The sequence below is a fragment of the Adelges cooleyi genome, unplaced genomic scaffold, assembly GCF_023614345.1.
Source record: "Adelges cooleyi isolate 19-005CV unplaced genomic scaffold, UGA_ACOO_1.1 ACOO_flye_CR_arks_rails_tigmint_CR_PRNA_574, whole genome shotgun sequence".
Lineage (NCBI taxonomy): Eukaryota > Metazoa > Arthropoda > Insecta > Hemiptera > Adelgidae > Adelges > Adelges cooleyi.
The window spans coordinates 15,716,735-15,743,043 of NW_026096268.1; the positions used below are offsets into that span (position 1 = coordinate 15,716,735).

At 32.9% G+C, this 26,309-nt stretch overlaps 3 protein-coding genes across 4 annotated transcripts; 2 read left to right on the plus strand and 1 right to left on the minus strand.

Moving 5' to 3' along the window:
• Positions 1 to 535: 535 nt before the first annotated feature.
• LOC126842940 (uncharacterized) lies at positions 536 to 4,738 on the plus strand. The gene is made up of 3 exons (XM_050580183.1): positions 536 to 783; positions 3,450 to 3,722; positions 3,809 to 4,738. Exons 1-3 carry the CDS (start codon positions 735 to 737, stop codon positions 4,024 to 4,026), a joined length of 540 nt encoding a protein of 179 aa, XP_050436140.1. The 5' UTR covers positions 536 to 734; the 3' UTR covers positions 4,027 to 4,738.
• Positions 4,739 to 5,536: 798 nt separating this feature from the next.
• LOC126843283 (uncharacterized) lies at positions 5,537 to 16,366 on the minus strand. Of its 2 annotated transcripts, none has more exons than XM_050580700.1 (9): positions 16,200 to 16,366; positions 9,080 to 9,224; positions 8,135 to 8,214; positions 7,833 to 8,016; positions 7,712 to 7,770; positions 7,312 to 7,474; positions 6,190 to 6,248; positions 5,929 to 6,130; positions 5,537 to 5,709 (listed from the first exon to the last, which is right to left on the minus strand). In XM_050580700.1, exons 2-9 carry the CDS (start codon positions 9,141 to 9,143, stop codon positions 5,603 to 5,605), a joined length of 918 nt encoding a protein of 305 aa, XP_050436657.1. In that variant the 5' UTR covers positions 9,144 to 9,224; positions 16,200 to 16,366; the 3' UTR covers positions 5,537 to 5,602. The 2 variants fall into 2 exon arrangements, with proteins under 2 accessions (XP_050436657.1, XP_050436656.1); XM_050580699.1 differs by lacking the exon at positions 16,200 to 16,366 and adding an exon at positions 9,407 to 9,586.
• A 192-nt stretch (positions 16,367 to 16,558) lies between these two features.
• Positions 16,559 to 26,217, plus strand: LOC126843077 (uncharacterized). The gene is made up of 3 exons (XM_050580389.1): positions 16,559 to 16,838; positions 16,964 to 17,113; positions 25,948 to 26,217. The coding sequence occupies exons 1-3, from the start codon at positions 16,772 to 16,774 to the stop codon at positions 26,163 to 26,165; spliced, it is 435 nt and encodes a 144-aa protein (XP_050436346.1). The 5' UTR covers positions 16,559 to 16,771; the 3' UTR covers positions 26,166 to 26,217.
• Positions 26,218 to 26,309: the final 92 nt, after the last annotated feature.

The window sequence follows — 26,309 nt, forward strand, 5'->3', positions numbered from 1 at the left end:
ACTTGGGAAAAAAAAACATTAAAAATAAAAAACAACCAACAAATATATATGTATTTTATTGTCCGGTGCAAATATATAATATGTATATATTCATTTTTTTGCCGTTATTATCGAGCAAGGTCTCCTCTGCCGAGTTAATAGTAGTGTTCACTTAATTCCTTAGTCCTTAGACAATCCGTGTCCGCATTGTCCCAAACGTATTGTACATACACACACACACAGGTAAGTATTATATTATACTCTGATGAAGTTGTATGATGTATTTTACATATGTATTATACGGACAATATTGTGTCGAGTTTATTAAACGTCATTAACGCGCGAATTTGTACGTGTACACCGTGTATTGATAGACGGTTTTTTTTTTTTTTTAAATTTAATGTTTTAGTTTTATTCATTATACTTGAGGAACCTGAAAAAAAATCTCCGTGAAAACGCAACTCTCGAGTATTATGTTTTTTTTTTTTAATGCGGACAAGCCCAAGGCCAGCAGAGCAGCAGCAGCTGTGTACTATGATGTAGTAGGTATACTATAGTCAGGCACAGAACTCGGCCAGAACCGCTACAGACGTCCACCCGTCGACACCGTCGTTGCCGCACACCGCAGTTTGTTGTGGATATATATATATATATATTTTATACTTTGCTTTTTTGTGTTTTTTTTTACACTCTCAAATCTCGTGTCTTTAAGTACACACACACACAAAAAAAAACACCCACCCAAAGCGAAAAATATGAGAGCGACAACGCTGTTGGTGTGCCTCGTCGCAGTTTTCGGATACAGTGAGTACAACGAAAATTAATTAATTAATACTAGTGCAAATGCACTGTAATAGGTATATGTATATATATTTTTTTTTTTTTAAATTAACTATTCCCAAATTGATCGTATCTGTCAATTTTCGAATTTAATGTACAACAATTTTTTTATCGCGCCGAATGATTATTCTTTGGACTGCCAATTTTTTTTTTTTTTTATCCAAATCCAGCGTGTAAATATGTTTAAATATTATTATGGCAATTATAATATTATAGTGTACATACATGTGTTATGTACAGTTACGTTGTGACCTGACGGAGTATATTTTATTATTATTGTGTACACCGACCAGACTAACGGCGTGAGGTGCAGGTTGTTTTTTTGACTTTCACCGACAATATCTTACGGCGTAGAAGGTATCTTATATTTAACACATTAATGTTGTCATATTCTCGCGTTGAATGTATTTTGACAATACATTTTGACGATTTTTCTTTGCCGTTTTTTTACCTAAATAATTTTGTTCTTGGGCAAATGTGCGTATTCGTACTGGATTCTCGCTGTGGTTTTCTCCGGGTATCTAGAAACTTAATCTCTATTACTTTGTTAAAACAAAACAACAGCTCTGCGTTGAGTTTGGACGAATGCACAGCAGAGTTACGACATATAGTTATCTATAGCGGGATCTGCATGTTATCATTGTACACGCTAGTGTCTAAAATCAATTGCAACAATATAGGCCGCCGGCGGGTTAATGATTAATGATGATCGATAACAGATAACAGATCCACAGACTTGCACGCCGAGCGATCCAGCCACGGACCGTGACTGCATATAATATTATAATATATCAGGTACCCACCGCATAAAGAGTATACCAATATTGATAATCTGCAGGTTATGTTGTTGTTGTTGTTTTGTTTTGTTTTGTAATTGGACCCGTGACGAGTGGGCACAGTTGACAAGGTCTTGCGGAAGGCTATGGTCGGTTACGGCGATTTTCACGGTGTTCTGACCTATTTTTGTGTGATGAAAAATTAAAATCAAAATTAAATACCGCCATAATCCGTATTACCGTCTTGGTAATTACAACACGGTACCCACGGCGTTCCAATAACGGTTTTTTTTTGTAATATTAACACTGTGTCGGAACGCACGACCCGACTTAATTTGTTAACCCACCGATTATTGCATTGTTGTAGGTTTTAATTTTTAGTGATAATATTAAATGCGTTTAGAAACGCTTGCGTACACGACGGTATAGGTATACATATTACGGTCGCTGTGCAATTTCACTGGAATTATTGTTTTCGAATGAAGTGTGCACGTGTACGGGTCTAATTGGTTTTGTATAGCGAAAGAATTGAAGAATTATCTATATATATTTTCATTAGATTTTGCCCAGTTCTGTTTCGAAACGTCAAATAGTCGTACCTAAAGAAGTAATAAAAATTTATGGCTGTTTGGAGAATTTCACGTGCAAATTGTGTGTTTTTATTAAAGTTGTTTTTTTTTTTTTTGGTACACGCCACTCGTATTAATAATATTATTTTAAGCGCTATACGAAAATGTAAAAATGTTGTTTTACTACTGTTGTTATACATTCAGTCAAACCGAACAAGAGAACATTGGAGCAGTAATTAATTTGGATTTCGTCGCCGTTGTAGCAATGGCAGTATTAAACATAAGTGTGAGTGAGTGATATATATATATATGGGCGCAACTAGGGTGTAATAAACTGAAACGTATTATTTTGTATGTAGTAGGTACGTTATTAATTATTATATTGTCTCAGTATGCGGTGTGTCGAGGACGTTATTTTTCATGAGTAACAGTAAACGTTCATAAAAAGTGAAAAAAAAACGCACAATTTTACACTCACTCACGCCCAAAAATACATAACAAAAACGTTCGGTAATGAAATTGCACGTGTCGTAAAAAATTTACCTTTGAAAAACAAATTATAATTATTATTGTCGAATGACGTTTGCTCGGCGAGATTATATATTATTGTTAATTTTCGGCATGTCCTTGGATGCGAAACAACAGCTTAAATGAATAATAATAATAATAATAATAACAATAACAATTAGCGTTGTTTCTCGTATTGTGTTTGAAATTTTTAAAAATGTGACAAAATACAAACTTTCATAGAGATTTACATATTATTGTGTTTACACTACTTACTATTAGTCAACGGCCAATTGATAACAATAGGACTTAGTATTTTATCGTTGAAATTATATTAAAATATACTTACCAATGTGTACAAGAGATAGACGGGGGTTGTGAAGAGCGTATGACACACATGCTAAAAATAGTCTATTCATTAAAATTATCAGTGTTTGTTACCGTATATTATAATGTAATATTGTACAATCGTCGAGCTATCATATTTTTTGTGTAATTTTATGAGCTTTTTATAAAATCAATATTAACTGTATAAATAAATAACTGTTATTTTAATAGGCAAAAGGATGAAATTAACATATTGACAGGTGATTTATAATATCAACGTGATTTAATGGGTTTTTTAATTAGAACCGATCAAAAAAAAAAACACAGCTATAATGGCATTTTCAAAAAAAAAATCAAAAAATCCCGTGTACCCTTATAACCAAACCAGGCCCCTTTAGGTTATTATTTTTTTCCAAGCGACACACAACATTGACAATGCTTGACGTTTCAGGCTCGGGTTTGAAATGCTACACTTGCAGTTGGTGGAGCAAGAACTGCGACGATCCTTTTGTGAAGCACGACTCCATACTGGAAGAGTGCAACACTAGAACGATCAACGATTTCAACAAGGGCCTGGGCAACGCCGTCAACACGGCCAACAACGCCCTGCAGAACTTCGCCAACCAGGTGGGCTTCAACTTCAACAATCAAAACAGCAACAACAACTTCAACTTGCCCAACATCAACGAGGATTCGGTGGGCTGCGCCAAAATCGTATTGAAAAGTAAGTACAGTGTACAATAGTACACCGACCGCGATCCTGAACATTTTTATACATATATATATATATATCTTATTGCGTTGCGTTAGGCGGCGAGAACAGGGTCAGGGTGGCCCGGGGATGCGTGTACCACAAGGCGGACTTGTGCAGGAGCATGCAAAGAATCGACGACGAGATCAAAACGCTCAAGTTCTGCGACACTTGCGACGGCGACTACTGTAACGGCGCCGAGTCTGTGCAATCGCCGTCCACCGTGGCCATGATTTTCACCACCGCGGCCACATGTTTGTTTTACGGACTCCGTTGAAGGGTGGTTTTTCGAGAGAGAAAAAAAAAGTTCCCCCAAAGAAAACAAAAAAAAAAAACACACACACAATACCTATATACCTATATATACAATCTACGTTTAGTACCTGATCCTATGTTTTTGTTTTTGTTAAGTTATTATGTTCTTCCTTAAGTACTCTGTTTTTATTTCAATATATTATATTACTATACGGTATGTTATAATTATAATGATTTATACTGAGTGTGCGCAAGCATGTATGTAATACACATGAAAATATATTAAACAATAATTGATATTATATATGTGTATATATATATATACATTCGAGTATTTTGTAAAAAAAAACAAACAATTTGTGCACAAAATGTCAAAATCGAAAAAAGTCTTAAGTACACTCGCACGATATTGTTAATCAACACTTATGTGTTTCTGCTACTAAACAGATATAATATATTATGTCCACATTACCATTAAATTGCAATCCGCTCGCCTGTTTATAGTTGGGAAAATCAATTTTTTTTTTTTTTAGCACAACTGTTGTTATTATAAGTTTTTTGTTTTTTTTTTATTTCAACTGATAAAATTTATGAGAATTTTTTTTTGTTGTAAATTTATGAGAAAACGAAAAAGCGCGCTGTTGAGTTTTCATTATACTTCGTTTGTTTAATAGTTACTAAATATATATTTTAATTTTTTTTTATTTTAATAAAATTCTCTACGTTTGTTGCACTCTAATAAAAATTATTATGAAACATACTTTTGTTTTTTTATGTATTTTCAGCGCCGTTTGATTGACGTCGAGTATGAACAATATTAAAAAAAAACATATATTAGAATTTAATAAACATAACGATAACTACTACATGGCAAAATTTGTGGTGTTGAACATGTCCAAGCTAATGGGTATGCATAAATTATAACACTTTGACTGGCCTGTCAATTAACGTTGAAAATTTCGGTCGTACACCTTGTCGTGGGCGGAACATCCCAATAAGACAATACCTATGTAAATAATGTACTTGAATAGATACAACGACCGACCGTGATGTTATTATAATGAGACTAACGGTGTCCAAAAACAATATGTCTTAACAATTTTGTTTCAAAACGGTAATGTTTACTTGTTTAGCGCGCCGTGTAAACTTCTTCGAGAGAAAGAAAAGAAAAATTATAGAAAATAAAGATTACTTGTCTGAAAGTATGCTACTCTGGAGAAGGTACATATCAAAAAAAAAAAAATCCACAGAAGCCGTTATAATAATATATTATATAACGCCTAATGTCTTCGATAGCGTTCAATGTATGATTTATAAATTGTATATTATGAGTAAAACTGCTTAGAAGAGCTTACACACTCATGTCTGTGTGGTTAAACGTGTTAACAGTGTATAATGGGTTTGTGATTGAAATAATAAAACGTTTACTACAGAAATATTTCAACTGTTATTATATATTACTACAAGTTTCATGTCAAAAAAAAAAATTCGAATTATATTCGACATAAAGGAGCGGCGGTACTCCTTATTTTGAAATTTCAATTAATATAATTACTATTATTGTGAGATGCACAAGATAAAATGAATACAATACCGTGTCAGTCGTCATCACTATCAGCGTCAACAGTGATTGGCTCAGTTTCCTCTTCTAATTTTTTATAGTATAAAAACATCATTTTCAAGAATTCCGCAAAGTTTATTTTATCTAAACAAAAAAAAAAAAATTGCATTTTAATGAGCCGCGGTCAATATAATTATTGCGGTTAACACGCAGAGGGTGTTAGTTGAGTTCTACCGAGCTTCAAATGAGAACATGCCGGGATGCTCTATGGGTACAATAGATAATTTATAATTTAATATAAAATCTGAAATTCGGTAGAACTTTACTGTACATCCTGTACAAATTATCGGAGAAACATATTACCGTCGTCGTTCTGAGGATATCCGGAATCTGGCATGGGATGCGAAATAGATTTCAAGAGTTCCGACCAAGTAGACAACTCTTGCTTGGAAACGAAACCATCATTATTCAAGTCATAGCTGACGAAATCGCTCAAGAAAGTCCGGACTAAAGGCGGGTCCATGAACTTTCCTTCCGTGTCTTCCTCGCTGTCTTCAACGTGTACCTGAAGAATTTTCAAAGTAAAAACAAATTGTCCAGACCGGCAAGACCGGTTAACCGTACCTTCCTACCGCGTTCCGCCGTAAGCAACGCCAACTCCATCAGCTCTTTCTCGGCGACACCTGTGCAGGTTTTTTTAAATATATTAGCGTTATTTCGAATGTGCATTAACAATAGACATCCGGGAAAATCCGGATTTTGCGAAGTTCAAAAAACCGGAGTTTTAAACTCCGAAAACCGGACTTGGGAGTTTTCGTTAGAAATCCGTAGATTTAATCGTACACGCGTACGGCTAAATTTTCAATACATTTACCAAAGTTACCAATGGTTACAATTTACTATCTACCAAAGTTAACATAACAACGGTGGTAATGGTTACCGTAGTTTCCACAGTAGTGGTTACCTACGGTTGTGGTTACTTAGGTTATCACAATGATTGTTACCTGGGTTACCACGGTTGTGTTTACTCCCGTTCTAAGTCTTAAAAAATAATTATCCGTAACTAGTTATCGACCAGTCAAATTTTCATTAAATTATTAATTTATTTAATTTAATTAGCCAGTTAAGGTTTAAAAGTCGATAGACTTCTAGAAAAAGAATACAAATTTGAATATTGCCTAATATTGTAAAAAAATAAAAACTACAAATTTATTAGTATTTTAAGAGAAAACTAGTGTAGCGCCTTAAATGAATCATCCAGTATTCTGTGTATTTAGTTTTTTTTTTCAATTTTTGCTTTAATTAACAAATAAATCAATTCCTCTATAAGTAAAATAATTTTTTATTCGACCACGCTTTGTTATATTCTGTTTCAGAGGGCGTCGCATCTCCCATTTTTAAGGAGTAAAGTATAGGCTATTTTTAAAATAAAATCTTAATTTAAAGGTTGAACTGTGATGTGTAATTATTAGTTCAATAACTAGGGCTCTATTTCGATAGTTAATTTATTTTTCGGACTATCACAGCATCCTCGAAAGCGATTTAAAAATGTTTTTTCATCTGTACATTTTTAAGCAGACTGAAAATAACTCGCTTTATTTTGTTCGTATCGTGTACGACTGTTAATATATAGATTTACAGAATTAATATGTTCACTAGAAACATAAAACTTATGGTAATTTAGTTGAAGGGTTCCGTCGTAAAATCCGGATTCATCGTAATGTTAACATAATATTATATTCTCACGGTTGGATTTGAAAAGCATTTTCGATTCATGTTTCGGGTCGGCCATATTGAACTCTATGAAGATTTTTTGAATTTCCTCGGGTTCAATACCACCGGTATCGGTTTTGGGACCATTGTACACATCATTCAACTCTTCTATTTGCTCTAGACTTAGACCATTACCCTATAATATGTATAAGTATTCATATGAGAAAGCGACAACTTAAAGATGAACATTCTCACCGGTAGAAATATATATATAGTACACTGTTAATATTATTATGGAAATTCGCATATTATGTAGAAAACAAGGAATTTGGTTTTTTTGAAAACATTTTTTGTTTAGCATTATTCTCTTATTATTAATCCGCTAGAGATTATTTTTTTTTCCATTTTTTCGCCCATAATATAATTTACTTACTTTTGGTTTAATTTCCATTAATGTCCATAAGAAATCCGCTTCTTTAACAGCAAATTCGTCTAAAATTGAATTGAAAATTAAAATTATCGACGCCTTAAAGTACCGGCATACGTTTTTTTACCCGTTTTTTTTTTAGCTTGAAGTTTGCCGACTACTCTTCCGATATCCCTATCGTTTAATTTTAATTCTTTCAATACACCTCGCAGCTGTTCAAGACCAAGACATCCATCTTGGTCAGAATCGTTTGCGTGTTCCACGAACACGTTGAGGAAAAACTCCACTTCCAAAGGCGTGAGCATTTCAGTCTAAGACCCAATGTACACACAAAATCAATTCATTTAGAATGTTATGATATTTAAAATTACAGTTGATGTAGATTTTTTTTGTTTTTAGTTTTAAAAAGATATTTCACACCGAATTTACCTTGAAGCATTCGTGTCTGTTCTCATCGTTATACGACAACGCCAACAGTAGGTTCTTCAAATCCACAGAATCGGCCCCATCTATATAAATTGATTGAGTACACAATTCGTTTCAGAGTGATCCGTTATGGATAATCGTGAAATTCGCAAAAAAAAAAAAATGTAACTTTTAAAGAGGTAGAATTTTGTATTTCATCATCGAATGGGCAAAAATTTGAACATTTAAAAATTTAATTCGGTATATTATATTATATAAATAGCTAATTAATAGCAATAGCCAGTTACATCTGTATCGTATCGTTTTGAACTTGTTTATATTTCTGAATTCTAACTGAATAATACAAAATGTATTGACCACAGGCTTTAATAGTATAATAATATGTGTTGGTATTATTATAAAAAATTGTAACGGTGGTTTTTACTGACTAAAGTTTGAGTATTGATAACACATATTGGTGATATACTTCACGCGTACACAGATATACATAACATAATAAAACAAGATATGCATCAAAATAAAATAACAAAACCGAAAATAGTTTAACAGACTTAACTGGCAAATTATGCGATTTTACCGAAAATTGTTTCCTACAAAAGTTGTTAGTTTTCATAATGGAGAAAAAAATTGTCTAAGTATTGATAGGTATAGTAAAATACGTGTATACTGCATATATAGACTATTGAGAATAAATATTTTTCAAAATATTCATATTAAAATGATAAAATGAGTGCCTCGCCCGAAATGAATCACCCTGTATAAAAGTTTCCAACAATACTTAGCAGTTGAATGTTAATTGTACACTGTAATACACTCAATTTTATGGAATATCATTGACGTGCTATAATGTATCTTAGTATGTGTACCTCAGTAATAATAATTAGTGACAATCTACTTTGATTGCCTGTAGATAATAACATAATGAATGGACAATTTAAACAATATTACCTATGTTACTTGAATCGCTATGAAAAAGTGCCTCGGGCTTTTCGATTCCAAAAGATTCTTGCATAACTCGTGCGATTGCAAGCACATGGGGATTTTTGCCCAGCTCAATAAATTCATTTAGTTGATTAATGTTCAGTCCAAAGCTCTAAAATAAAATACAATCAGTTACAGTTACAATTAATCGTGTGTTGCGACGACGTGGCAGATTTACACATATTTTATACGCCGTTGTGTCAAACCAACGTTATAATATAGTCTACACAGGTATATATTTATTTTTTAGACATTCCAACTGAGATAAATAATTAAATATCTGAACACCCTTACCCATGCTGACGTTAAGAGATGCAACGCGCACAGTATAACGGCACATTTAAAATGCATAGTAACTTTTTAGACGATTAAAATCCAAACGAGTACGTGTAAAATAAAACGTCTACGGGTCAAAACAGTCAAATAAGTATTTTTTACATGTTTTTCGGATTCTGGTGCAAGTGTAAAAAACAATGTTTGGTGCAAGGTGGAAGAGCTGTTTTGCTGGATACACACAACTGCAGATTTTTTTGCAGCTTTATTATATTTATACATTAACACGTATTTTTTTTTGGTTGGTTTCTTGTTTACAAAAAAATGTGTTTTTGATTTTGTGTTGTTTACCTGTTGATAACAGCTTGAACATGTATCTGAAACAAACCTTTATTGTATTGCTTATTACACGGATAACAACAACGAGAACAATATTTATTGAGGAAACCCGTTAAATAAATACAATTTTAATAACTTTATTGCCTTTTGCAATGCTCAATGTTAACAATTATTCTACCATCAACAGCATCGCGTTGAAGAGCATTTCCAGTTGAAATCAATCAGGTGGCAGCCGGCAAAAACGGATCAAAATAGTCTAGTAAAATTACTACACGGAAATGACCGACTAAAAAACAGAGTGTCTGCGGTGTTACTCGCTTAAAATAATATATAAAATATTATTATATGTATTCATATCGATTGGAAAGTTAAAAATCCATATATTGATATAGCCGGGTAACTAAAAATACATCCTACTAAATGAAAATGATTAAAATAATAATGTCAAGTTTGAAAAAGTAAAATAATTTTGTCAATTTCAAAAAAAAAAAAACTATATAGTTTTAACTTTTTTACTATGTATATATATATTGTGATAATAACAATTGTAGACAGCTGACGAATGAGCTGTGCTTTATATATTATACTATTAAACATTTATTTTAATACAAAATTGATTTCAATAAAATTGATTAAAAATTAATATTTTAATAATATCCAATGTCTGAAATCAACATCACACAGGAAAACGGTAGGTTTTGAAATCTGTCTAACTTTATCAACATCAGCTTAAACAAAAATAGGTAAAATAACTATGCGCCATATTGTATTATTATCTATCTCGATGAGAATAACTTTGAAAATATCTCTTTCGATTGAGAGGTCTTCTCGTCGATATCAAAAGATTGAATATACATTCAATCTTTTGATAACTATTTTGCGCCTTCAAATTTGGCAATAAATAAACCAACGTGCATAAATATTTGCATAAGCAACCGACTCGATGAGCAGGAAAATCATGAGCTTGTGGAAACCTAACCGCAGGCAATAAAAACGTGCAATAATAAATGATTTATGTTAAAAATATTACCAACGTGTCGAGGCTACTTTTCAAAAATATAAATTTTGTCATCTAAAGTCTGTATTTTCAAAAACAACAATGATATAATTACCATAATAATATATTATAGAACAACAGATCAGAGTGTTTAGTTTTTAAGTGTTTATGGCGTGTCAAGTAGAGTACCTTTCAGTTTGTTTGGCTGTTCAATTTTTTTGGTTTACCTATTTGGTAATTTTGTTTTTTTGATTTTCGTCAAAAACAACGCGGTTATTAAATTGAGTACAGCTAATAATTTTCTTTGTTGTACTTGAACATTATTGTTGTTTCCCAGTGATGTGGCCTTGTTTTTTTTTTTTGGAAGTGTATGTTAAGTTCATAATTATTTTGGTAATTTGTTATTACCGTCGGTGCAACAGTCGAGAGTGTGTACAGCAGTTACAAACTAAAATATGTATTTTACTTGTATTCGAAATACACTGTTTACAATGTTTTAGTGTACCTAACTGAAGTGGAAAAACTGCTGATATTGTAATAAGTTACATAACTTTTTATTCCACCCATCGATCATTGTGTGTGTGATCACAGTGTACGGTCAAGTGTGAAAATAATTTGATAGGATTTGTTTAGATTTTCTTTTCTTTTAACTTTTTTTTTTTGTAATGTTCCTAATCTTAGGAAAATCAGTTTTTCCGACAATAGGTGTTTAAGTTATCTGCCGAATCACCGTGAAAACAATTAGATATTAACGCAGGTAAAACGCAGACAGAACGGAACGATTACAACCAAAAACCATTAACGCCATTTTGTTGATCAACTCATTTAATTTTTTGAAAATAAAATGTGGTTAAATTAATTCAATTTATATACATTTTACATAGACAGTTTGGGAGTTTCTCCAACAGGAGGATATTTTGGATTTTAACTAAGTTATTTTTTTAATTTAAATACAAATAGACATAATGTTTTTAATAAATTAATTATTTAAACAAAAAATTATAAACAAATTATTTTGTATTTAGATTTCATTTGAAATAATATTAATTTTTGAAAGAGCCATTACAAATGTATTTACTTTGGACCGAGACTACTCGAGTTTCATTCGATTTTATTTTTTTACAGTACTTTATTTAGATGTAAAATTACTGAAAATTTTACTATTAACAACAAACCATTCCATTATAGGATGACGTTGAACTTCAAGAAAGTAAATCCAAATCAAATAACGACAATGATTTAGACAGTGGATGAGAAGCAGGAGAATTTGATTTTACAGCTATGAAAAGAAAGTTTAATACCTATTTCAGCAACTAATATATTATATATGTTTTTTTTTTAAAGCTATTGTTACGATAAGGTTATTCAAATTTATTTAGTTAAAAAAACGCATAAATATATACAAACATGTCATGTGATTTGGTTGATCTTTTTACAAGACCATTTTTCGGTCCAGAACAACCAAATGGGTTTGTCCTTTATGTATATTATTGTAGTTTTACAGGTTGAACACGTCGCGTTGTGGTCAATGGCGGAAGGACAATAAGAAAACAATTTAAGTGTGACCAAGGACTCGAAACCGCGTTGTCTTATTAGTCGATGAATCTAGATGAGACGTGAATAATCATTTTATATTTTTTTTATTTAAAAAAGGCAAAACTATATACCGGCTGGTTCGTTTAATGCCGCCCTACGCTGGTTAAGTCCCAAAATATTATGTCAAATTAGATTTGTACACACAATATAAAATATGTCTGTACACGTGCAGTCATGTCCTAAAGGCGGGGTGAACAACAGGTGCAACGTCATAAAAATAAAAAAGCGCTCTACAATAATCATATTACATCTAAAAAAATGCTTAAAAAATAGTTTTTTGTAGACATAGGCCATAACAATGGATATAACAGCAATGCTATTATTAGTATAATAGTAATAGTGTTCGAAATATAAATTAAGTTATAATGATAATTCTTTGGAAATTACTGGCCGTATTCTGTTGTCTTGTAGATCTGTTTTTTTTTTTTTGGGAATACAAAATTAATTAATTGGCCGAAAACTTCAGTACCTCGGAAACATTATACAGACAACCATAAAGATTTAAAATATTAAGTCGTCCGAGTGTTCATGTAAAACAAAAGCATAAATTAGGTACATTCTTAGCGTTGATTATACTTTGATTATTCAAAACTCACAAAGGTGTCACCATTAAAATTGACTACTTAAAATTTTGGACGTGTACCTAATACCTAATTTGTACACCGTCGAAGTGTTCATATTTTGTTGAATTTCACAGCAATGAAATATAATTACACCTATTTGTCTATGTTAATGTGAGTTTTATTTATTTTTTGTACATATTTTAAATATTGTCTTATATACTTATATATTATACTCGATGTTTGATAATTCATAATGTCTTATAGTATAATATTGTTATTGGCATTTTAAACTATCCACATAATAATAAATATAGTAAAACTCTATAAGTGACTTTGCAGAATGTTTACAAAACGGATTTTCAAACTATAGTATTGTATGGTATTTTTTTTTTTTTACTAATTGGACATTTGTTTATTAATTATTGTCATTTTTCAAGACTTTTGAGGTTCTGGAAATGTCTTAAAAATTTTCATTTCAACTGCCCTAAAAGATCCTAGAAAAAAATACATTTTTTTTTACAGAAATTTTAATGGCTCTATAGGAACAAATAAAACAATTATTATTTAAGAATTTTTAAAAATATAAGTTCCGTTAGGTATTATAATAATTCCTAAAATAACTTTCATTAAAAAAAAATGTGATAAATAATTTTAAATAAAAAGCAATTTTTAAAAGTAAAAAATCCCTGTATGACCGTTATTGTATTATTTGTACTTATTAAAGTCCTAATAGAATTGCATATGTTTTCAAACGAATTGCAAGAAAAAATAACGTTAAGTTCAACGTTAGTTTTTATTTGTTAATATTAAAAATAAACTGTTATAGCAAATTTGTTTTACGTAAAAGGTAATTGTTGGATTCGATCCAATCTATTTATAGACAGTAGCAGTTGTCTTTTTTTAATCCTGGATATTGATATCCACCTTTACTTTTGAGTTCACTTCAAAATTTCCAATTAAAAAGGACTAATGACGTTGGAAATATAATAAATAGTGCGATTCGTTTACAGCCTTGATATGAATAAAATCAAAAAAAAAAAAATAATCTGCAAAATATGAAATACACCGTCGATCATCTTTTACCATGGATAATTAACTGAAAACGTTAGCAAGGCGAAGATTGCCCCAGATGACGGTTTTTTTTTTTTTTGTTGTATTATGTTGGAATAAACGCACAACTCACGTCCGGTGGGTTCGGAAAAAACTAGGCTTCAGTAGATAGTATTCCAAATGTGTGAAAACGTGACAGCAGTAAAACAATAAAGCAAAAGAAAAAAGATTCTGTCACGGATCATCAGCTGTTGCGTCCTAGTCATCATCACGTCCGCCGTCGCGCAAACGTTAGTACAAAGCCGCGAAGGAAGGAAAAATATTTCAAACAATGAATCAATCAATATAATATTATACCGAAGACGCCGGTTTGGTGGTAATATTATACACTTTTCGAAGACTTTCTTAAAAGACAAAAAAAAAAAAAACAAACAAATCGATGTTTGTAAAAAGCTCTGTTTTGTAAAATATTCTAAGACAAGTTAGTATATTATCTATGCATATGTATGCCAAGTAGCTCAAGTGTTGTTTTTGGAATGCACACAACGTCTCCTGCGTTAGCAAACGCATACGTTATTTTTTCAACTTGTGATGAAAGCCGAACCTGTTAGTTTTGAAACGTTTGTGGGTTGATTGTAGTGTACAAATTCGAGGACCAAAAAATACACTACCTAGAATATGCTCGGCATATTCCATATATTTTTATCTATGTCTAATCTCTGGTAATTCGTTTGGTCTAAGCATTAATATTTGTATAATATGTAATGTACTTGTTTAGAAACTCTTTGGCGCACAGTTCCATTCGGCTAGCAACGCCAGAAGTATTCTGAAGTAGTAATAACAACGAGAGTCTAACGTTAATACCCTTTTTTTTAACTGATAAATGTAATTTTTTTTCAATCTAACCCTACCGAAAGTTGCTAAATATCAGATTAACCCGTTAATATACATTACGCCATTACCCCAATGCTTGTTGATGACATTTTGGAGACAATAACCGACTGTTAAGATTGATGTGTAATGTTAAAAAAAAAAACATTTATTTCATAACAGCCATAACGTTTTTCTAGGAAATATTTTTAAAAAAGTGCATATATTTTTGTACTATTTTATGTCATGCACATAATAATAGTGTTTTTGTAAGGAATCATTTACGGAGCGGTCAAAACGCGCATTCTGTGTATAGTCGAGTTTCCTCTTGTAAAAAAGAAATAATAATAATAATACAGATTAGTCGCCCAGTCCTGGACGTAAGAGTGTTTTTAATTAGGGCAATGCTAATGGAAATTAAACGGCTTTTATGTATGACTCAAAAGACGCACCTCTGGGATCCGGTAGCTTATTCACGATTGGGTTCAATTGGGCAGGGTCAATAATTATTATTATTATTATTGTTATTCTACGGTTGCATATAGCTGCGGTGCCCGTATTCCTATCTAGTGCACGCTTACACCGTGCACAAGCACCCGGGTATCGTTTAGACGGTGAATTTTTATTACACTATGTACATTATTCCTAACCGCTTTTAAATACCACGGGGATAATTCGTCACGTGTCCCCGGCATAGGGGTATTTATCGGCTTTGGACAAATAACAGCGTCGTCGTAAAAAGAGACAAATAATAATAATAATAATACAATAATGTGCAAGAAACTGGAAACAAAAAATACACGTGCTCGTAAATATTTCATTGAAAACGAAATTTAACGCAAAGGTAACTTCTCTTTTTATACGTGCTCGCGTATAAAAATTATGTTTACCGAACTACCGTGTTGTATTGTAATCTCTCTTGAAAATTGACAGTTAACGTCAACACACTGACAAATTACTTAGCTTAATTATATTCCATCATTACAATGTTAACACATATGTTTTGAAACATTTTAGGCGTTAAAAAAAAAAAAAAGAGGTGGAACTGTATAAACGCTGCGTCGTGTACATTGTATGTACGGTGTATGCCAACGCGCGTTAAAACAATTATAACGGTATTTTGTGATCAAATTGTATAAAAGCCGATCAGAGTCAAATTGAAATTTTCAATTATATTTCATCCCTTTCTCGGTGCCGTGCAGACCATGTTATATGTATAATGTAAGTACACCGTCTTAGCCGGCGACCTAGCTATATTTGCCCGGACGCCCGCCGTCTGCCGTCTAGTTAATATTGTACTTTGTCGTTTGTATTGTGTTGATTCATTTGTACCGAATTTGAAATTTAAAAGGTGATGCAAAAAAAAAAAAAAAAACCAATGCAAACAACAAGCGGTTACCGTTAATGCCGTTGGACGTTTTCGACGCAGGCAGACTTCTACTCAAGACCGTTGCTCCGGTTAAAAAACGGTTTTGCGGCCGTGTACATGACGTTTTGAACAGACCACATCGCAGAAAAAAAAAAACCAAAAACACACAGGTACAGCGCGTACCGATATCGTATACACCCATGTCCTATATTATATTAAATGCGTGTTCCGCTGTGGCCGGTGTATACCCCCGAAGGACTCTGGTCAGTGTCGTCGACGGGGACAAAGGGGTCAGTGGAAGGCGGAAGGGGGGGGTGGGGTGGGGTGGGGAGTCGGCGAAGAGCTTTCCTCCGCGGTTCTCGTGCCATCTCCGCTATTGTGTACTGTCACTGTCACCGATCAGTCTTGCGCCGAGTGCAACCAGTGAGTGTGTCACAGTGTCTGTGTAGAAGAATAATAATAATAATCATTTTTTAAACAAATCTCGAAAATCGCCGCCGTTCGGCTGTTGGATATATCGTCTCGAGTCGGTTTTAGACCCGCGTTTATATAGTATATTATATATCGAACACTACACAGACGACGACATATCATCCATCATCATGATCCGCCGTCAAGTTTTCATCGCAATCGCCGTGTTCGGCTGTCTGGCGCTGTTGCCGAAATCGGGTAAAATTGCATTTCATTATTATTATTATTATTATATTTTAACGGATTACACGCACTTTGTACGCGTGCACCTACAATTAAAATAAAGTCGCTCCATAATAACGCATTGTGTTGACAAAAAACAGGACAAGCCGTCAACTGTTGGGTGTGTTCCACCGACACGGATCCTCGTTGTGGAAACCCTTTCAACATGTCCAGAGGAGCGTTGGAAGACTGTAGCAGGGCACCGCATTCGGCGTTTTTGCAGCCTGTATGCAAGAAACAAGTACAGCGAGGTAAACAAAATATTTGCTCATCATTTCGAGACATTATATATTATTATGTATATTATATACTATAATAAACCGCGTGCATTTAACAATACGTGAGATATCACGCAACTATAGTGATAGTCAATATTACTAGCCTCGGTAATCGGTCAATTAATCTATGTGTTCTGATGTTAAAAAACAGTCATCACCTGTTGTATGGCCATAACTCTTAAGAGCCAACATGGTTTATATTGTACTATAATAACACATACCCAGTAAAAAATGATTTGTCCATTTTTTCAACCCACTTTGATATGTTTTCCTTAATAAACATATTTTATTAATATGCCCAATTTTATGTGTGCTATGTCGAGTAAAATATTTATCAAATTTGTATTTATGCAATTTACGCATTTTAGCAACACAATCAATTTTTTATTGTCGGTTTGTTTAACATAATAAATACACACGTATTATTTGTACACATAATTTTATCGTCTAAGCTATTGCTATTGCAATATAAACAAATTAGTAATAGGTATATTACTATAAAGTGTAGAAGTATGTACTATTAATTAACGTGTTAAATGTTTTATCAAGTGTTTAAATAATGTGTCAGTTTATTAAAAATTCTTTATAGTAATGAAAAAATGTATAGGACCAATACCAAATGATGATTGTATCAAATCAAACGCGATTTTTATTTAACTGATTTCCATTTTTTTTATCGTGTGTAGTAAAATTTGTCTGGTTTATGGTAGATTGAGTCGAAATAAGTATTAATGAGAAAACATTTGGAATATAATCATAATTTGTTTTAGCTGTTATTATATATTTTCAATTCTATAGACATTTTGTTTTTAGGGGACCTATAGTATCCCTAAAGGGAGAATTAATTAAGATCTTAATTCGATCATCCTTTAACGTTTCGGACAACACACGTGATTCTTTAGATGCGGTGTTTTCGTCTTAAAACGATTGCAGCGCCACTGCATTTCAACGGTGTATTCTTCTTTCAATAGAGAATTGGAATATAATGGCCATCGTTTAATTGCTCGTTTAATTGTTATTAACCTTTCGGTCCACAGTCTTTGTGGTTCTGCGAAGACAACAGATGAGACATACCGGAAATTCGAATTTGTGCCCAGCCCGCACGCTATGCTTTAATTGTTGTTATTATTCACATGAGACCTGCCGTTTTTTGTATACTCTTAGGTATTTTTTTTTTTCTTAATAAACAAAAAGTCTGGTGGAAGTCGCGAGCACGGATTAATTTGGTTCTTCGGTTTATTTTAATTAAAAATTGTCTATGAAAAATACATCAGATTGTTTTTATTTTGGTATACCTAAAGTGTAAAACTAATTTTTCAGTTTTTGCGCTCAGATCGTGAAAACCCATTTAAATTGTACACAACTTGTTAATATAATATCATTGAGTATAGAAACTATCCATACTCAATATGTATAAGGCGTGTATCGTCGCCGTTTAACGACCAAAACGGTTTTCGGTTTGTATGGATGACAATCTATGGGTAATAATATTGTTAATTATAATGCGTAGTTAACATTCAATACCTTATGTGAGGTACATAATAATATATATATATATAAGGTAAATTATCAACCCATTGTATCTGTGATCCGCAGTGTGATACAATATCATTGTTGACAAGTTTTTTTGTTTTGTTTCATTATTTACGTGTATAGATTTTGCGTTTTTTTTACTTGTCATAACTAAGTAGACGACGGTGACGATGATGAGAACGATGACATTTATCTTTAACTCATTAGGCACACTTATTTAAGGTGCGAGTAGTTGTCAGACTATTGATTAAATTGATAAGGAGTGTTCATTTACACGAAATCTGCATACTATTATTTTACTCTACTGTATTACAAATTGGTTCGTTCGTTGTAAAAGTGATGTAGTGGTTTCAATATACAAGTCACTATAAATTTGTATAACCTTTGATTTGTAATAAACAAAATAAAAATAGGTACAAATATTTGTTCAGTGTTTTCTATTTTTTTTTTTTTTGCTACGCATTAATTTTCAAAAAGCTCGTTGTTTCAAAATTCATTTACAAAGAGATAATTCACTTTTACAACGAACGACACAAGAATTACTATTACAGTGAGAGATTTCGGTCTTAGGTCTTGGGAGCAGTCTTACTTATTTTAATAGATTATGCTTGACATAATTTATTACATTCAATTTCAGGATCAAGTATGTCGATTGTCAAAAAAATATATTTAAAATTTTTTTTTTTGTCACAACGGCGGTGACCAAGTCGTGGTTTAACCGATAGACAATAGTGTTGTCGGTTGTTGTAAGAAAATAAAATATTATTTTATTATTATATATACATTATAACAATGATGTCATAACAATATTTGTATCACACAAAATAAGTTAAAAATTAAAAAAAAATTGTCACAATCGACACAATTGTTGAAGTTTAAAAAATTAATTTATCAAAAAAATAATAGTTTTTTTTTAAAATTTATTTTAACGCAATACAAGTTACCTTTTTTTTGATGGGCGCAAAATTTCATATATTACCATTTCCGACGTAGCTTTTCTTTTGAGAAAATTTCTCATGATTTGTCTTTTTAATACTTCATCTGACAGAGCTTTATGATTTTGATCCGACATGCTTTCTTCAGTACTCACAAATAACATTTACGCCGACAGCCGTCAAACGTGGTTAATTTGTCATATTTTGTTAATTGTTGGGTTAAAAAAATATTACAGTATAAAATACTATTATTATAAACAAATTGTTAGTAGACATTTTTTTGAAAATCAGATATTCTTGAGAGGCAACTAAAACATTTTATTCGAAAGAAATAAAGGTTACCGGAGGCAATTCGGATACCATTGGGAGGCAACTAGTAGTTTATGACCCTAAAAGTTACGATAAAAAAGGGAGGCAATTCAAAGTTTTTCGGAGGCAATTTGTATGTGCCCGTTAACGTGATAATGTTTATCAAAAATGTGTGTACATTTTTTTTGTGATGATCACTGCAACGCCAAAAGACATGTTCATGATCTAATTTTTTGTTCCAGTAAGAACAGATTAGTTATTTTTTGTATCAATTAACCACAATATTATACGTGTTTTGTGTAATATTATTTATACCTATTATATTAGGTTCCCAGTTAAGCAGATATTGTGTACCACAACAGCGTTGTTAACGGTTGAAACGTGCATACATTTTATCGTTTCATAGGTACGTTATATAAATACGTTCAATGTGTTTTACAAGAATCGTCATGGGAATAATAATAATAATAATATTAAAATGCAAAATTTCTAATCCGACCGACTAATCGGAATTGATTTCCATTGTTATGGTAAAAAAAAAAAAGCGCATAGAAAATAGGCCATTATATTAGCATGATATGTATACCACATAACGTTATGAAAAAATATCCATCGCGAAAACCGTGAAAAAGATAGGCCTGCATTTTTTCGGACTGGACCTCTATCTAAGACCGTGTCGGACGTTCATTACAGTGTTTCTATGTTAATTATTATAATTAATTACCAAACTATATAATATAGACACCGCTAAATCGACGAGTAGTTTTTGTGCGTGCGCTTCGCATGGTAAATCGTTTGGATTTAGCGGTTTTGATGTAATAACATTTGTTAAATCGAATGTATTTGGGTAACAGTTTTCGATTTAGCATGCTCCACGGTACGTGAGCGACGTTATGCAATCCTGTTCAGTGCACTCGAGTCCTGACCACTAGTGCACATCTTTCTGCTGATAACTCAAATCCGTCAAGTGCAACAAGCATGACTCTCGCACACACACACACACACACATATATGGTCGGTAGTCGGGTTCAGCTATTTTCGAAGATAGGGTACAAATATTTACAGTGATAGAGAAGATTTAATGCGGCGAATCGCTTTTATGGCAAGCAGTGTTATGATATGCGAAAGGAATGGGCAGCGGACATGGTCCAAAAACAAGAGATCAAAGCTGTAGGTACATCTTCTAACAAATAAAACGATAAAACATTTTTATTTAGTTCTAAGAGGTGGTGCTATGAACGTGTGGAGACGATCAGGGTGACGGTCAGATCATTTGACATTTTACATGTATATTTGTCTACAGCGGTTATAATAAATAGTGTTTGTCGAGCATTGTGTCCAACCTCCATCGTTTATTTTTTTTTATTTTTCATTGACGAGATCAACAATTTCGAAACGTAACAGAAAACCTGGCTACTTTCTTATTTGTGATGGTATTTTTTTTTTTTTACTACATGATACAAAACCTGTACAAAACCTTAGTAACCGCACAAAGCTTAAATCAGTTTTTACATTAATATAAGAATAATGAATATATACATATATGTACCAGACACTAAAATTTGAGAATAGCTTGGCTTTCTGGCACCAAGACGGATCTTATAAAATCGAGAACTGCACATTTTTCAACGTGTCTTAACGATGATGAAAATCGAACGGTGCCGCTGATCCATGCCGAGTCTAGACAGACAAAAACCGTTGGCGTAGATCTGCCATAATACAATATATTTCATCAATATGAGACTTTGTAGATATGCAACAAAGTAACGCATACAGGTATTATTATGGTTTTCATTTGATCGCTTGGCTAGAGACACCGGCCGGGTTTTCAGTGCAAAACTGTCGGCGGGTAAACCCCCTTCCCCCCCCCCCGGGGATTTCCCGGGACTCCGGAATCACGGCGGCGCTTTCTCCGATTTCGATTTGCCAGCGACAACTCCATTTCCTTCTCGGGTTATTGCGATACGATAAATTTCGCCCAGTCACTTGGACGACGACGACGACGGTGTTGATTTGCCCAAAAAAAAAATGCCATAATATTATTATTATATCTGTATTGCGCGTCTGCCGTGGTGGTGTTTGATGTTGGGTTATTGCACATAGTATTCCCTTCCCCTTTTGTTTTTCTTCACACCGTTTCCATCGAAATCGATTAGACGCGGACAGACCAGTCTTGGGCTGCGGCACAACCGTCGGTCGATTACACGGCGGTGCATCGCACAAGAAAATCCGACAAAGATAAAACTGGCCAAGTAGGGGGGGGGGAGTCGGCTATTCACATGCCCCTTCAAAATAATTCACCCGAAACGACTAACTCGATAGCCCAATCTCACCGGCCGTCTCTCTCCAAGTTCTTTTTTTTTAACGTTCTATATATTCGCCGAGAAAAAATAAATAAAACTATTCGTAGTGTCGACATAGCTAACGGAATAAAAAATAAAAAATGTGCGTTCAATTATTGATCCTATATGGTACAGGTTTTTTAATAGTTTTAACCCCATAACGGCCACCGTGTGGATCTACGACACCTGAGCGCGTGTCTAATTCATTCAATTCATTCAAAACAGTTCCATAATATTATTGGGAATTTAGGAGTTCGCCGTTTTCTATTTCCATTTAAATGTGTATTTTCAAAATAATCTAATAACGGAGTTACGATTGCTTCGTTTTGCTGACAAAAATATGTTTCTAAGAGTGCTTCGAAGCAATTACCACAGAATCGATTGGAACATAGGCTAAGGCATTTGACATTTTTAAATTTAAGGCAAAGTCTTGGTCTTCGCGATAACGTTTTGCAAGTCCGGAATCTCTGATATAACGCCGCACAGATTGTGGAAAGTGAAAAAAGCATCCTTTAATTAATCGTGCAGTAGAAAATAAAATTGTTTAAGCATTTATGCTAGCTTGTTCAAAATCAAGCATTATCTTACTTCTCTGACATCGATACTTATTATAAACTTGTAAACTTGTATATGGTTAGCGAAACTAAAAAAATACAGGCACACAGTTTGTTTTGTTTCATTGTTTTTGTGTTCGTCCGAGATTTGTGAAACCTCTTGGTCATTAGACAATCCACTGATGCGTATACGACTGTCTATACATAGGTATAACCTTCGCCGCCGGGAAATAAGATATTTTAAATAATCAATATATCATAAAAAACTGCTCGGTGATGTCTGATCATACACGCTACATAGATCTTACCTTACCGTTTTGTGTTTGTTTTAATTATTCACGCACAAAATACCCACCACAGTAAAGTATCCCACGAATCTAATTACACAAATCGGAATAATTAGTTCATCGGTGTACTGAATAAGTCTACCTTATTTGATTTATAGAGCCAATTGTGAAGGGGACTCGGCAAAACGCGTGTATTTAACTTCTATTAACGTGTTTTGTTCTACTTGAAAACAATAATAACGAAAAATATATGCCATACATTTATTTGGTTGGTTTTGAAATACACCGTTTTTAACTACAGTGAAAAATAAAAAATACTCGACTAGTGAAAAAACTGTCTACGGCAAAACGGTACAAAGTAGGTGTTGTAGGTACACCGCGATTATATTATTTTTCTTAGAACAGTTTTTCTTTGAATGACGGTAAACTTTTTTTATGGAACAAAATGCATTTTATTGGCTAATGTCTGACAAGCGACACGCTGATTTTCATTTAAAAATATATGCTTAAGAACGTCAATATTTTTTTATTGCGGAAAAAGTGAATTGTGATTATAGAGTTTTGCACTTTTTCACAGATTAGTATATTTTACCTACTATTTTGTATATATATATATATATAGGTATATTGTTCTAATTGTTTAGGTTTTTTTTTTTTTAATGAAATATTTTATTGAAACTCTATACTACGGTGTGTTCTTTATTTTGTAATACTATTAATGGTATAAATTAGTATCCAGACTTCAGTAGAGCGGCAGATTCGTGTTGCACGAATGGCGCGCCTCGTGTTTATAATACCTTCAAGCGAGCAAAAGATATTTTTATATTATGTGATTCAGTTATTCTAGCCACGGTTATGACATTGCCCCCAAAAAACTTGTGTATAGTCAAATCATAAATAGGTGTAACCTTATTGTTTCATAATGTTTGTACCTTATGCATACCGGTGTGACCGTGGTGAGTCGTGTTTCTGAAATAATATACGGTATTTCTGGTGTGCTAGGTACCGACGACAGTACATGAAAAGTACACCGCACGGTATTGTGTACATTGGGGACTATATGCATATAGTAGGAATATAATATGGGCAAAAGTAGGTACACTGTATAAACTGGACCAACGTCATCAAATATAACACTTTCAATTTTTGAATTAATACAATATTAATTACATACAATTTTGCAATAGCTTTATTTTATAGTAGTATTATCAATTCCTTTATTGGATGACTGTTATAAAGTTCAAATTTGTACAATCTCATCCCTTTATAGCGTATACGCCTCACACTTGAAAGTATAATTCACTTATATTTGCCATATTCTACGAAAATGTTTAAACTGATTGTTGTTTACACTTTAAACTTAATAATTCCTTCGATGGTTGAACCCTCAAAACTAAAATTTTACACGAGACACTAAAATAGCATGTGCATATTGATTTTATGGACTAAAAAGTTAAATTTGTTTTTAATAGATTCAAAAATAGTTTGAGTATAATTTAATGTACTACTTGCAAAAGTAAATAGAGCCTTGCAAACCATCGAATAGCGACCGCATAAAAAATACTTTTTTTTTTTTTTATCATCTTTCCAACAAGCCCGAAACGAAATTTCAGTTTTGTAGCTTCAAAATTGAAAAAGATATAGTTAAAAGAAAAAATTGATCGTCTTTTATCGTAAAAAGTGTATCTGAAATTAATCATAATGAAAAAAACAAAAAAGTTTTATAAAGATTTCGACAAAAACCGACATGTGCAGTTTTAGACAACGGCATGTGCAGTTTCAAAACCATACGATTACGAAACATGTATAAAAGGTACCAGGAATGTATGAGAAAACACGCGGTCAGCGGCGCGGCGGTGTTGTGGCTGTACTCTGTGGCCGCCGCCGCCGCCGCGGCACCGACGTTGAACGGCGGCAATCACTTGCACGTGCGCCATCGACATGCGACCCTGGTAGCTCGATAAGCGCCGACGATGCTCATTGTTCGGTAAAATGAAAAACGCATCGTTTTAAACATCAGTGATAAAAAAAAAAAAAAATACAATCGACATCTATTTAGAGTGATGCTATTATTAAGTTTTGAGTACTTAAGTACCAGTTTTAGGTTTTAATTTTTTTTTTTTTTTTAATAAACTAGAGTCGGGCGGGTGGGTCGCAGATTCAATTTTTCACACATTAATCGTTTATTAAACGACAAAAATAGAAAATGATTTGAAATTAATATTTGATTTTTATGTTTTAATAATGCCCAATGTCTAAAATCACACCATAAAAATAGTCAATATGAATGTCTTATTTTGTTAAAGCTGCGTCTTAAACTAAAACCGAAAACACATACGATTTATTTTTTATGTTTAACTACTATAACTATAACAAAACAATTTTTTTTTTTTTTAATTTATTGTGATAGGTAAGATAGAATTAGTGGTAAAGTTTTGTTGACAGAAAACTGTAACCACAACGTTGAAAAAAACATTGATAACTGCAGTTTAAATATTAATTTCCAACAAATATACGTTTTTTTTTTAATTTGAACAAACGTTGTAATTAAAATCAATGAAAATTTATGAATTTTCGTAAAGAGGCTAAAACTATGTATTCGAGTAAAATTACTGTAGGGTTACGCTGTGGCTTACGCTAACCGACCACGTACAAATTAGTTTGCCCAAAAATTATTGATATTAAGTAGTGGCTTACATTATTTGGCATTTAGTAAACTGATACCAATATATGCCATTTATTTTTATTAATTACGTCATTAGATTGTTCGAGTAAATACATATTTTGTTATTAGAATAGCGTGGTTCTAAGTACGGTATCATTTTTTTTTTTTTTTTTTGGTTACAGTCAACGGCGAATTGGTCATCATGCGGTCGTGCGCTTGGTCGGCCGACAGCCGCAACGACGACGGCCCTTGCGCCATCAACACACCGGCGCACATCCGCATCGAACACTGCAGCACATGCGACCAAGACTATTGCAACGCTGCCACAGACGTCGGAAGCACGGTGTTCCTGTCCTCGATAATGGCCTTATCGGTGAAACTCATTCCCCGACTGTTCTGATAACCCCCCCCCCCCCGAAAGAAATGCATATCCTATTATTAATTGTCGAATTAATATTCCTTTTTTTTATGGGAAAAAAAAAAAAAAATCCCACTAAGATATAATCCACAATACACAATACCAATAATATAATAAAATATATAA